The sequence below is a fragment of the Erpetoichthys calabaricus genome, chromosome 2, assembly GCF_900747795.2.
Source record: "Erpetoichthys calabaricus chromosome 2, fErpCal1.3, whole genome shotgun sequence".
In the NCBI taxonomy this organism is placed as follows: domain Eukaryota; kingdom Metazoa; phylum Chordata; class Cladistia; order Polypteriformes; family Polypteridae; genus Erpetoichthys; species Erpetoichthys calabaricus.
This window is the reverse complement of record NC_041395.2, coordinates 319319776-319334458: the sequence shown is the minus strand read 5'-3', so window position 1 is coordinate 319334458 and position 14683 is coordinate 319319776. Positions and strand designations below refer to the sequence as shown.

The 14683-nt window shown below is 37.5% G+C and overlaps 1 protein-coding gene across 6 annotated transcripts in view; it reads right to left on the bottom strand.

Moving 5' to 3' along the window:
• Positions 1-14683, bottom strand: part of marchf8 (membrane-associated ring finger (C3HC4) 8) — a 201552-nt gene that overhangs the window by 110333 nt on the left and 76536 nt on the right. For all 6 annotated transcript variants that reach the window (XM_051923474.1, XM_028795931.2, XM_028795930.2 and 3 more), the window contains one exon: positions 14212-14395. Coding sequence is in view for 5 of the 6 variants with exons in the window: in XM_028795931.2 (XP_028651764.1) it covers positions 14212-14313 (102 nt within the window). In the remaining variant the exon portion in view is untranslated. The remainder of the gene's footprint in view (positions 1-14211; positions 14396-14683) is intronic.

Sequence of the window (14683 nt, the reverse complement as noted above, 5' to 3'; positions counted from 1 at the left end):
TCATGCAGCGCACGTTGCTGCTCATCACTGTCACTAAAATCTTCTTCAGAACTGCTACAATCATGATCAGAACTGTCCAAAATCGCCTGCAAAGCCTCACTTGAAGTCAGTTTACGTTTCGCCATATTCACAGCTGTTACATGCGAATCACGTCACATGACCGGCCAAAACAACCACAGACTTGTCGAAATACAACGTAGTAATAATACCCACGCCAAACCGTCAGTTATACTACTTGCCAGGCATTCATATAACCACAGGCAAATGTGCCGGATAATTCCGGCAGTATGGCGTTAGCATTAAAACAGCGGTGCCGGATATATCCGGCAGAGGGCGGTGAAGGGGTTAAGAAGTGCTGAAGTCGGCTAGCAGCTTTAATTCTTACAAATAAGTGCTTAAGTAAGTACGTCACAGACTAATATATCTGAACAACTTAAAAGTCACTTTACCCTGGTGATTGTCATATTGCAGACCACTTGACTCATATTTGTGGACTACTGGTGGTCCATAGATCACACTTTAACACTAGAATTACCAGAGCCTACGAAAAAAATCGTAGATCCGTTCCACTTTAAATCGCTTCTTAAATCCCTTCACAGCTCTCTACCAGCGTCTTTTGTCTTCTAAATGTGCAGATAAACACAAGCTGCAAGCAGCCGGCTATTCCATCCCCCCACCGACTTAGAACGTGCACGAGCATCTCCCAGCTCATGCCTCGATTGATTATCTGGGAGTGAAGTGGACTTTTAGAGTGGAAATAATAAATTGTTATTTGGAACACACACATTTCATGTGTGTTGCATTTCTACAGTAATCTGTGTAAACACATTTTTAAAACAGAAACATTTTTTATATTCTAGTAGCAAATGACAAAATGTAGGCATAAACTATATAATGTATGAAGCCTGAAGTCCAAATATCAAAGAAACACATTCACAAAAGGTACAAAAAAAAAAAAGTCGCCTTAGTGTGCGACATTGACACTCATCTACTATGACTGCTGCCGTGGCGCAACAGTATCAGTTGCTGACTGACAATTAGAAGGTCATGAGTTCGATCCTGCACTTCTCCCTTTTGAGAAGTGAACTGCTCTTATTTTTACTATTTTAGAATAAAAAGATACATTTGATTTCAGTCTGTAACAGCCGGTGTAATTTATGATATTTGTAAAGGTTAGCTTTGTTTTTTTTTTTTTTAATTCACTTTTCATTCTCTGTCGCGTTCAGGATCCTTCCCTACCAACCCCCCTCCCCCATCTGACACTGCTGTTTTCACATAAAGACGCGCTATAGCTCTGCAGTGTATCACGATACATACGACCGCATGTTTTTTTTTCCCCACAATCTTGCCAGTCTCCACATATTGCTGTATGCTGTTTCTTTTGTACTCCAGGACATACATAGGAAAGCATAGTAAAGAGCAGTAACTTCAGCGTTATATGCAATCATCAGACACTCCCCATCTGACACTGCTGTTTTCACATAAAGACGCGCTATAGCTCTGCAGTGTACTTGTGACTGAATTGTCGTACCAATGCTTGCGAACTGAAGTGTCTGCATGCACTTTTCATGGCATTACACGTGTATTTTTTGAGCATGCCCATGTCACTCAAACACAGGAACATATGTTGATGTAAAAGTATAACAGAATAAGTGCACTTTTATTCAAGACTATAACTGAAGAAAAAAGAAAGCAAGTTACAGTAGGCGATAATATGACAGCTTGCGTGGTGCAATGCTAAGAACTGCTGATTTCCATTCCGTGCTATATAACTGTTAACATTTGAATCTGATGATTGCATATAGCGCTGTCTTATTCAGTGTGCGCAAGAACATGCAGGTGGCCAGTTGCTGCGTGCTACAACGCACATTTTAAAAAAAGAAAGAGACAAATATATGTGACGTTTTGAAGAAATCATTTTATGACGCGAATAGTACCAATCAGAAAACATCGTCGAAGTAATGCAGTATTATTTGAAAACGAACAGCGTCAGATCGGGCGTGAAGTTATACTGGCGCTGTTAAGAGTCAGAACAGGAGCTTGTTCAGCTTATTCAGCTTCTGATCTGACTCAAAGTAAAAAGCATGAATTAATCAATAGAAATAACCGTGATCGACATTTTAAACTTAACGATTTACAGTGCATACCAATTTATAAATTTTATGTCCATTTGAGGAAAAAAAAAAAAATACTTTGTCCAAAGCTGGGAATTGAACTCGGGTCTCTGTAGCACAGCAGGGCTCCAAGTCAGCAAATCTTAGCGTTAAGCCATGGAAGGTGTTGTATCATCCTTGAACCTTTTGTGAAAGTGTTTATTTGATGTTTGGACTTCAGGCTTCACACATTCTATAGTTTATGCCTACATTTTGTAACATTTATTACTAAAATAGGAAAAAGTTTGTTTTAACAATGTGTTTACACAGATTACTGTAGAAACGGAACACGCATGAAATGCGTGTGTTCCAAATAACGATCTATTATTTCCATTCTAAAACTCCAGCACTCCCAGATAATCAAACAAGGCATAAGCTGGGAAAAGTTAGTGAACGTTCTGCGACGGTGGGGGATGGAATAGCCGGCTACTTGCTGCTCGTTTTAATCGGCACATTTACAAGACAAAAGAGAGGTGAGAATGGTTTTAAGGTGGGCCGGATCTACGAGTTTTTTCGTAGGCTCTGGTAATTCTAGTGTTAAGAACCACTGACCTACAGCAGCAGTGGCCATCTTCAACACAGACTTTGATACATATATCAGACTTTGTCAACCTAGTCTCCGTGCTGAAACTCAAAGTGACAACAGTGCATATTTAAAGTCATTTGAGTTGATAAAGGTGGATGCAGATAAAGTTATAATATGAGCTTAGTTTATTGATGCACACAACCATATTGTAAAAGACAGCCTTAAGCATTACAATTCAAACAGCTAAAAGCTATATAAAAAATAAATAAAGGCAAATGTTTTATGTTATAACAAATGTGATGAATTACAGGCACTTTTATTTTCTTGTTCTTTTACATTTCTCAAATCATGCTTATTATCAGTATATGTAACATTTTTACATATTCTTCCTTGATTTGTATTGTATCTAAGCATTTCCACATTTGTCCCACAAACCTTGATATGTGCTTACAAATGGCCGACTCAGGGAATAATTAGTTGTTATTAAAGTGGAGTATTTGTATATAAAAGAGTCACTTGTACTTTTAAATGATACAAAAGAGAATGCAGTAGAGTAGACTTTTACATAAAAGAGTATTGACAGAGCTGTATGAGAACCCTCTTGAGACCAGGATACTGCTGCATCTTGCCCGCCAAGTGGCAGGTAGCTTGATGCTGAAAAAAAAAAAAAAACAACTCTCACAACTAAGATGATAAAATGGCCAGCTACTGAGCATTGATTCAGCCTAATGAAAAGCCACACCTGAGATAAACTGTGAGCTAGACCTAAAGGAGTTCCAAGAGCACATCCTCACTTGCATTATCCCAGTTTGACCTTATCTTCAAATGGTACATAAAGAGACAGCTCATGGCACTGATTAATTGCCATTGGATTACATTTTCTGGGAAAAGTGTACATACGATTTATTTTTATGTGTAAACTGTACCAAACTAGAACATCCCCTTAAAATACTCACCTTCAATATGCTCACCTTGCTAAACATGTCTTAATTTTAAACGCAACTACAGTAAATCATTAGAATGCAGACACAAGGAATTAAGAAGCCTAATCTTAGTATTTTCCCTTCCATCTTACTTTTCAAATTTGCAATGATATTGCACCTTTGCTCTGGATTATTTGAACTCAAAATGTACCAGACAAATATTCACTTTCTTTTTTCCTGGGGCATTCAAAATCTAACTTAATAGTTTTTAATTGGGGGGTTTTTGGGCAAAGGGTAAAGACGCCCTGCTATGTCTGGGTTGTCTATAGGCCTGGCATCATTTTGAACCCAGGTCATCGATAGTCATGACAGGGTTTGCTAGAGCAATGAGGACACAACCAACAAGACTGGTCTGTCAATAAGTGCATAGTGCAATTTACTCCACAAATTAGTGTCCAAATAAAGAAAGTGCAGTGCATTCCTTAATCAAAAGGGTAAATAATCCAATAAATATTTCAACAAAAACAAGTGCTCAGTGGGAGTTAAAAGCAATCAATAAATAATAAAATAATAAAAAAAAAAGAATATTAAAAATCAAGAATAAAACTTTTGAGACAAATTGGGTTCCTCCTATACCATGTCACCAGTTAGCCACAGTGCCGCATGCTTGTTACTCTCAACCATCGTGTCTCCAGGGGCTGAGTCACCAGTAAGCATTGCCATCCATTAAATAGCTTTCAGCTGAGCCATCTCAGTCAGTCACCCGCTGGAATGTCCAAAGTCAGACTATGTTGTCCCACCACCTTCCATCAGTGGCCAAAGGATGACCCTAGCAGCCCTTTGGCTTGCTCCCCCCACAGGACCTCCTCCCACTCACCTTGCCTACCATCAGTTCCACTGGCTCACACTCCCAAACTACACTTTGCTCCTTTTTAAGCAACTCTCTAGATTTCTCTCAACTCTTTCTCTTTTCCATCCATCCTTGATCTTCTCTCCTTTTTCAATCTATTTTTCCTATCCTGCTCAGACTTTTTATAACCTTTGTGGATGCAAAGTGTCAATGAAAAACAGCCGAGATGATTGCACTTGCAGGTTATCAAGCAATCAGTTTCATTTCCTCATTGAGCACCCCATGGTGATCGGACTGAGGCGCAATTTATTTTATTTAAAAACTCTGGACAGCCATGGACCCCAAATGCACCTTACCACATGCCCCCAAATGGGTCAGTTTTACCCCTTAAAACACAAGGGACCACATTCCGATTCAATTTTTTTTTAAAAGCAGTTTCTCCCTCTCTCAACTTTGTATAACTATATTAATACTACCATTTTTAAAATGGACCACTTTGTTGCATGACTGGGTGCTGCAAAACATATTGCAAGACCTGCACAACATTCAGAATTAAACAGGCTACTCTATTAACCACCAAAATATAATCAATACATTAACTTGAAATACAATTGCATGCAGATCAAAAGTCTCTAATGTATTGAAATGTTTCACAGACCTTCCCTCACAGTAGCTCTGAAGCTGTACGTTATTTTGTGAATAGTGGTGAAATATGTGCCTTTCTGGCCCCAACTGATGAAGTGTAACATGTTCGCATATAATGAGTGATGGTTAATCTCTCTGATAACAGTTTATGAATGGCTAAGTTAGTGTTAGCAAATCAGGTTGCAAACTGGTATCAACAGTTTTTAAAGTGTGATCCCATAACACCTGTGATCTATAAGCATGAGTCAAGTAGTCCACAAGATGACATTCCTTTTATCAGAACAAACAGTCATTTATATCGATTGAATACATCAGTCTGTCATATAGGTATTTACATAGGATGCCTGGGTACTGTTCAACCTCACTGCTACAGAATTAACTGAGACCCATCTAAAACTACCACCCTGAACCACACTATCCTCAGGAACACACATACCTTCTTCACCCAGGTGAAATTGCTCATAACGTTTCTGTTTTAAGATCAACAAGTTTGTAGATTTACCAATGTTTTTCAATGAGAGATTTTCAAATTTCAAAACTTTGTACAGCGCAATATGTTTGAGAAATCTCAATGAAAATTGAAAATGTCTTGACAAATTTCCTTTAAGAGTAAGAATGCCAAATTTAAACAAAACTGGTTTCATGTGGATAAACAGACAGATGGACAGACAGGGCTAGTACAATAGGTGCTTCTCGCATTATACATTTCTGTTAATTTTTACTAGAACATATCAAATATGTATGTCATGTTTTTAAATTGGTTTTAAAGATTTTAATTATCATCACTACCCAAAATTTCCATTGCACTATTCTTGGTGTTCCAGATATTTACCAGTGGGTACACTACCTATAACTAACTGCAGTTTTTTTTTTTTATTAGAGAAATGACAAAAAAAAGTGAAGACTTCATAAAAAACTAATGCAAAACTATCAAGGTTTCCAAATTTACTATAAACATAAATCTCATACTACTGTCCTTTTCTGAAAACAGAAAAAATGAGCTAATTAAAGACTAATTCGCTTGATGGAGAACTTGGTCAGAGCAAAGGGCTACAGCCACAGTACCATTTACAAATGTTTATGCTAATTCTGAAGTACCTTACTTAACTCAATATTTGAACAGAAACGGAATAGAAAAATGTGAAGGACTGAGAACGAATAATGTACTCCAATTCATAAATCACTTGAATGATACTGTCAGTGTGGCTATCTAGGACTGAATGTGAGGAACCCTCTACTGCTGTTAACAACTTTTACTGCAGTGTGTGTTCTCTTCCTGTTCCAAAGGCCTTCTGCTGTTAAACTATCTTCATGGCCGATGGTAACTACAGATCACAGTTGAAATCCAGGGCTTTGAATCTCAAATTACTACTACAAATTACTATTACTAAAGTATAAGTGTTAAATGTAACATGGAATCATGCTCCTAAGCAACTGTTGGCTATATGTGAAATGCTATATTTTTGACTTAATTCCTTGGTCTGAAACACTAAGAATCAGTAAGTGGGGGAAAAAATAATAAACAACAAAAAATATCTACTATACATATATTACATTTTATCAAAGGAAAAAATGTTACAAATGTGAGAAGACAATTTAGTTAACATGTATCATTTGGTTATCTAATTTCTACTTTGTCCCACTGTTTACAGTGTTATTCACAAGACCTTAAATGCACTCAAGGTTGTCAGCCTCTTCATTCATATTGTGAGTAAGTGCTTCCTGATATCTATTAAACAAGGATATCCACAGAAAATAAACATTGCTGAAAGGAGTGGGGGCCTCATGAAAACCGGTATTTATCACTATGCTGCCATGAGGCTCCCTTTATTACATGATCCACTATTTAGATGGAAGAGCTCTCCTGGATTAATGCAGCAGAGATGAATGACTTCCCATGAATCGTCTTGTTCAGAACTGAAGAAGTGGAGTACCTCTCGCGTACCTCAGGAAGATATGTGTTGACATTACACTTTTATCCTCCAAGAATTTTTGAAAAGGATGTAAAAACATTACGTATTTGTAAAAAGGACATTAATATGCACAAAATATTTTAAAAATGCCCCATTTGTTCATTGTAGGGTCAGTCTGACTTAATTCAACACATTTTCAGAAAGCACTTGCATTAATTACCATTTTGGATTTTGATGAAATTTGGAATATGAATTACACCTACATTTCAGAGCTTAGAAATTATGTATTCATTTTTTTTAATTCCTTGTGAGATATAGGCCCTTTTCTTCACAGCAGAGAGTGTAAAAATGATACTGTTTTCATCTGAGCTGTAACTTTTTTCCTAATAAAGCTACATGACTCACCTTAAGCGTAACGGAAAGCTCAAAAACGGTACTAATGGTATGGTTAATTTGAACTTTTGCATAAGTCTAGGTCTCCATTTTCAAGCCTGAAGTTCATCAGCGACACTGCATTTACCACCACATTTGCGGATTATGACAACAATGAAAGTCTTAGATTAACAAGTCACTTTTATCTACTGAAATATATACGCATGGGCACATACTTGTATGTAAAAACTGACTTGTTACTTGATTCTCTTCCATGAGATAACCACCTCAAAATTGTAATAGTTTTTTTAAAAAGACTTGGATCGGGTTTTGGCGGGGGGTGGGGTGGGGGGATGTAGAGAAAGGATGATGTTATTCACTTAATTGTGAAGACAGTACAGTGTTCCTGCTGTCAAACAAAACTAAAAGTGTGTTATTTAAGGGGATTTAGGATCTATGAAGCTCAGAACATACATAAAAATGAACAGAAACGATATACCAATCCCACTTTCTTTTGATCCTCTCATTTCTTAACTAGACAGTTGTTGTTGCCTTTGAACCACCCACTAAATTTCTTAAAGAAGTCTTTATATACATAATTTGTCAGTTACTATGCTGGTCAACAGACAGCATGCCTCCCTTGTGGTTAAATCATCTGACGGTAAATTGCAGGGTTGCCAGCTTAATTTCTACCACAGACTCACTGTATAATCCTAATGTGGCTTTTGTAGTAAAATTAGGAATCAAAGGTTAATAGTCTTTCAGGCTGTTCCGTCTCTTACTTACAAGAATGTGAAAAAAGGCAATACTTGTGCATGGATTACATAAACTTATGCAACAGACATACATAGGCAAGATATAAGAAATCCAAATGATAATTGTATTTTGTTGCTTTTTTAGACTATTTTTAGTTTTTTTATATTTTTCACAACGATTTGTAATAGTGTGCACCTTCTTTGATATTCACCTACAGGGTAAATACTCAGAGAGGTTTCAAAACATTGAACACTGTCCGCTGTGGCCTAGTACACTTCTTGAACCCATGTTGACTAAAGCAGGAATCAAAATGCCAAAAATAAGTTAAAACTACTTTAACTACAGTTGTGATGCAAAACTGCTTTTTGTGGCCAGTGATTGGTTTTGACCAATGTGGCTTTTTAAACATTTTTCCTGGTCAATTCTAAAAACTCTGGGGGGGGGGGGGGGGGGGGGGTTAGGGGGGGAAGAAAAGAAATTCATAAGTTCTATGATGTAGTAGAAAGGTGGCTTTAATCATCTCCCTATACCTGACAGTACCCTAATCATAAGGAACACAGACTTAAATTCTTTAAATGTGAAAGCTCTGTAAATGAAAGAACAGTTCCCTACATATCACCATCTTCTATTTTTACCATGGTCTGTCAGTTTCCATAAACCCCCAAGGATGTTCTTCCTTCACTATTAATAGTCCTGGGCACTTTTTAGGATGAAACTAGGGCTGCATAATTGATTGTACATTAATCCAGATTATGATTGTGGCTGGCACAAAAAGTACTGATTACATGTAATACTCCCGCTCTGTTTAGGGATGTCAAAAGAAATGATACTTTCAATATGATTGTTTTTTTAAAAATAAATAAATAAATAAATAATAAGAGAGAGAGAGAGAGATGAATTACTCCAGAACGTAAAGTAATAGTTGAGAAAATTGTGCAAAAGAACTACATACAAAAAATGGCTCACAGTGATGGTGATATAGCACCACGTTACCACAAGTCAAAAACAGACATCATGTGTAGAAACACTTTGTCTGCAAGACAAGAGAATTTCAGCAGGTGACTGCGTGAATTGTGCATATTATTACTTTAAAAAAAGCCAGAACACAAACACAAGCTTTCTTTATTATCACTTTAACCTTTAGTTTGTTTTTAACCAGTTAATGATATACTGTAAATATAAATCTAACAATACCAAATGTTACAAACATAAGAGTAATTTTCTGACAAACCAAATTTTAAAGGCATGTTGTTAGAAAAACAACTTCAGAGAAATTAAAATAACCCAAATTACCTTGGAATTCACTAACAGTACATACATACATACATACATACATACATACATAGGCATGAATGTTTATGTTTAGTAAGCAATGTTTTCAGTTACTAGAGAGAACATACCATGTATGCATTTATTGTCTAAGTTAAATTAGGTAGTCCATGTTGATATCATCCTTTATCAACCTTATGCTGAAACCCCCTCAAGATTATAAAATTTCCCCCATTTGTTGTTACACTTGGGGATCCTCAAGTCTACAGCATATTAAAATTAAAGCTCTGTATTGTATTTTGATGTTTATGAATGCCAATACTAATTTCTTTAAAATATTGATTGATTGATTGATTGGTGGCTCCAAGGCTAGGGATCTACGCCGGCAATCAGAAGGTTGCCAGCTCGAATCCCATAAACGCCAAAAGTGACTCTGCTCTGTTGGGCCCTTGAGCAAGGCCCTTAACCTGCGATTGCTTCATCCTGGGTATGATGTGAATTTGCATCCAGCCCTGCAAGCAGGTCCTCCAAGTTACTGGGAAAACCTGGGAGCTGGTGGCAGGATTGGCCACACTTTTCCAGTGTGGTGCTGAGGTGTCACCTGCTGCACTCGGGTTTCAATCTGGGTAGTTCATCATGTGGCGGGTGTGGCAATGCGCTATCACGAAGGGTATACCAGTATTTTAAAGCTGCTGTTACTACCATGATAGTGTGGTGTAGTGGTTAAGGCTTTGGACATCAATCCCTGAGAATGTGTGATCAGATCCTACAACTTACACATTCTGACCACGAGCAGGTCACTTTACCACAGAAGAGGATTACTTGTGTTCTGTTTTGTGTGTTGTACTTACCCCATTTTTCGACACCGACTGCATGCCCAGCCTAGCCTACCTGGAAGGATGTCTCTCTCTCTCTCTGAATTACCATTCCCAAGATTTCTTCCTTTTTTTTTCCCCTAGAAGGTTTTTTTTTTTTTGGGGAGTTTTTTTTCCTGTCAAAAAACAGGGCCTGTTAAAGCCCATCAAGGCATTCCTCTTGTGATTTTGGGCTATACAAGAAATAAATTGCTGCTGTTGTTTTTGCCGTGGTATTGAAAGGTATTGAGTATCATGGCATCCCTAGTTCTTTTAGAGATCAAGCTTTCCCAGTTATAGCAAATGATTGTTGTAAATCATTACAGATGCATTCACTAAGCACAAGGGCATTGGCAAATCTAAGGAACTCACAATATACAAGTGATTGTACTGTTCCCTAAAAATGTCTTTTAGGCAACACTCTCCAGAAAAAGCAACACATGAAAGTAATGGTAAACCTGTGACACCTGACAATTTTTTTTCTTGTAATACACTTTAGTACCAGAACGAAAACAGTCAACTGTAATATGCAATTATTTTGTTTTCAATAGCGATGATATCCATCAGAAACATATGCTGTGGAAAACTTTGGAATGCTGAACACAAATATTTGCATAACCATCTAAAATTCAACCATATAGTCCAAAAGAGTGTCTCAAGCAGCACCAAGTCCCAGTAATATTGGGCCCGTGACACAGGTAAATGTTAATTATTTATTTATGCTAAGCAATGTCTGTATTCAGCAGGCTATTGAAAGCAAATTCAGAAAACCAGTCATCCTGTTATATTTATCAAAAGACTGAATACAACTAGGGCGGCACGGTGGCGCAGTGGGTAACGCTGCTGCCTCGCAGTTGGGAGACCTGGGTTCGCTTCCCGGGTCCTCCCTGCATGGAGTTTGCATGTTCTCCCCGTGTCTGCGTGGGTTTCCTCCCGGCGCTCCGGTTTCCTCCCACAGTCCAAAGACATGCAGGTTAGGTGGATTGGCGATTCTAAATTGGCCCTAGTGTGTGCTTGGTGTGTGGGTGTGTGTCCTGCGGTGGGTTGGCACCCTGCCCGGGATTGGTTCCTGCCTTGTGCCATGTGTTGGCTGGGACTGGCTCCAGCAGGCCTCCGTGACCCTGTGTTCGGATTCAGCGGGTTGGAAAATGGATGGATGGACGGATGAATACAACTACACAATGAAGGTTTTCAAAAATAATCATAACCCTGGGTAAGAGATTCCTTATCCCTTCTTACCACTATTTTTCAAATTTGTACTGCCTTTACTTTATTTCAAATAATGGACAGAAATGGAAATGGATCTGAACTAAGTGGCATTTTATGAAACCGCAACTGATTTGTGGTTGAGTAGAACTATGGAAGCATTTCTGAGCATAACGGTTCATTATACTGATGAGGAATTTACACTGAAAAGCAGATGCTTTCAAATAGCATACTTTCCTCAAGAACGGAAATGCAGCTGCTTAAGGTTTGAGAGTCGTACTGGCAGCCTGAGGGTTGAAGGAGAAGCAGCAAGTATGCATGATTATAGATAATGGGGTGAACGTATTGAACGTTGTTGCTATCAATGATTGGACTCATTCATAGGGTGCAATTAGCAGTTGGTTAATATCCTGTGATATTTAGGCTAAGCCTAAACATTGTGCATAGCATGGTGTCTATGCTTTCATCATTTGCCATATCTTACATACTCAATGTAACAGTTAATTTTGCCTGATAATGTGCACATACTGTGTAAGTGTGAAGTTAACCTGAAAAGTATTTAGGCAGCAATGTTTTTTTTTTTTTTTTTTTAATTTGATGGTGCTATATGTGAATTCTAGTTCATTATATAAATGATAAGGGCAGCAGCATCTAAATTTTTTTTAGGTGGTTCCTATAAAACTGCTAAATAGTGGCGTCTACTGTACTGTATGCATACAGCATATAAAGTTGACAACAAAAAACATTTTATTGCTGTGTTATTAATCAAAATGAATAACTGCATTTACAATATCAAATTAAGTAATGTTCAGTTATGAATTTTGTGGTAATCATACACTCCTAGGTGAAAGCCATTTTTTTCATATCATCTGACACCACCTCCAGCTACATCACGTTTGGCCTCATTCCCTTCTTGGTGCACCTCTTATTGAATCACCCTCATTCATGTTCCTCTCACTTTGTGACAGTCCACTCATTCACGGGATTCTTCTCATGGCTGTTCTTTTCAGCTTTGCTTCATGTTCGGTTTTCATTGTCCAAGTCTCACCCTCATAAACCACACTACTTTTCTGTCAGCTTTCATAAACGTTGCTCTTCAATGTTACAGAAATGTCTTTATAAATAAGAAAGGGGGGAGCTAACAGAATTTTTTTCATGGACCTTTCACACTCTTCGTCTCTGTCACTAGTCTTCACCTCTGTCTGCATTCAACAGATCAACTAAGTAGTAGAACTTCTTTTTTTCCCCAAAACATCTCCATTGCCAATATCTAAATTTACACTTGCATAGTGAAGAATGTGGTTCAATTCTTACCAATCAATTAAAATCAAGTAAGTCTAGGTAATTAATTCTGTAGGTTGTTATGAGGTCTATAAAATGCGTCAGTTATAATATTTTTCTCCCACCATATCAGTGCTAACAGCCAGATACAATTAGTCACCTAAAATATAACAACAAACTCAAGCTGATGCAAACTGCCATACACTACCCTGCTGTCTTCTCCTCCTGCGTTCTTTTTGTATCACTATTAGCCAGCTTAGGTACACAGCGCCATGGCCAAAATGTCCCTGTCTACATTAAACAGATATGATAAGATTATTTGTTGGCTAGCTTGTTTTTGGGGAGAAAAAAACCACACAACACACACACACACACACACACACACAGGAGGCTTGTGTGGATTATCTTAATGTTCAGCGTAACATATACAGTACAAGCAAGGCAGCATTCTCTGTGCATTTGTGTCTACTGATAACAGTGCTATGGACTTCACATGTTCTGATGCAATAATATTCTATTGGAAATATTGGAACCCAACAATTCTGTCAGTTGCATAAGGGGAATTATTTGCATGTTAATTGTTTGAAAAAGTCATTTAACAGATCAAAAGCGTAACTGCAAAATGAAGGTGGAGAAGAAAAAAAAAAAAAAAAAAGCTTGTGGTACAAAATTATTTTGTAACCCAAATAACATCATCAGAAATTAAGGATAACACTTTTGCAATTGCAAAAGCTAAAAATAATGAAAGCACATATCATGTTTTTCAGAGCTTCTTAAAAATGAATGGTCCATCAGCTGTGATAAAGGTAAAATTTCAATAATCTGGCCACTACTCAAGTCTGACTAAATCGACTTGTTATAAGATACATCTTTGAAACAAACAATTGTAAACAATTACAAAACAGACAAGGAAATTGACAAGCTTAGGGTGGATTAGTCAAGTCAGTGGTGGAGATGGACATTTGTGGTTTCCAGTCTAGATCCTTAACCAACTCCTTATTTCTACTGCTAACATCAAAGATGGTTCATACAACAAACAAAAACCTCAGCAATGAAGCTTACAAGAGAGATTATCAACCATGTTGCAGTTTCATGCAACAAAGCATGAACTCAGACTATGGGAAAATTGTACTTTTGTAACAAGCCTTGGGAGGAGCAGGTGAACACAGGGAGACCAAACACCGACTCCACATGGGCAGATATCCTGAATTGATTAAATGGGTTTCAAATGTAATTAACAGCATTTGGATTTTTCAGTCCTCTGAAACAAGAGGACCACACATTCCTCCATTACCCCAAGCAGTAAAATACAAAATTAAAAAACAACCCTTCAAGAAGAAAAGGCACATTTGGAATAAACATCAAAAAGTATCTCATTAAAAATAAAACAACACCAAAACTGTGTACATTTTACAATAAACAAAATGAATATTTGAGTTGAAGCAAACTATCAGAGTGCCTACCTGTTTATTTTCTTTGTCTTTTTCCTTATGTTTTCCACTTGAGCCTCTTGATGAGTTCACATCGCGTGGAATAACAGAGATTTGATGCAGGGGCATGTTCATCACAGCCAGCTATTATGTCTCAAAAAGGCTGAACTGCTTCCAAACTCATCATTGTACACTCCAGCATTGCTCCAAAATGTATCTGAAATGACAATAAAAAAAAAAAAAACTTCAGGGGATTTCAAGCACTTAAAAATACTACTTCCTCTTCTATAATAATACTTAAGCAGAAATAAGTGCTGGGAAGCTGCTGTAGAAGACCAGAGGCTGAGAAATCATAGACTAGCAATAAACAATTTTACTTTTATGAATAAGTAATATTGCCCCTTATACAAGGCCTCACATTTAAACACAGAGCATGAGGTGGTTCCAAACTGCTTTAAAAAGAAAAGAATGATCCCAGTACCAAACAAAACAAAACTCACCGCCT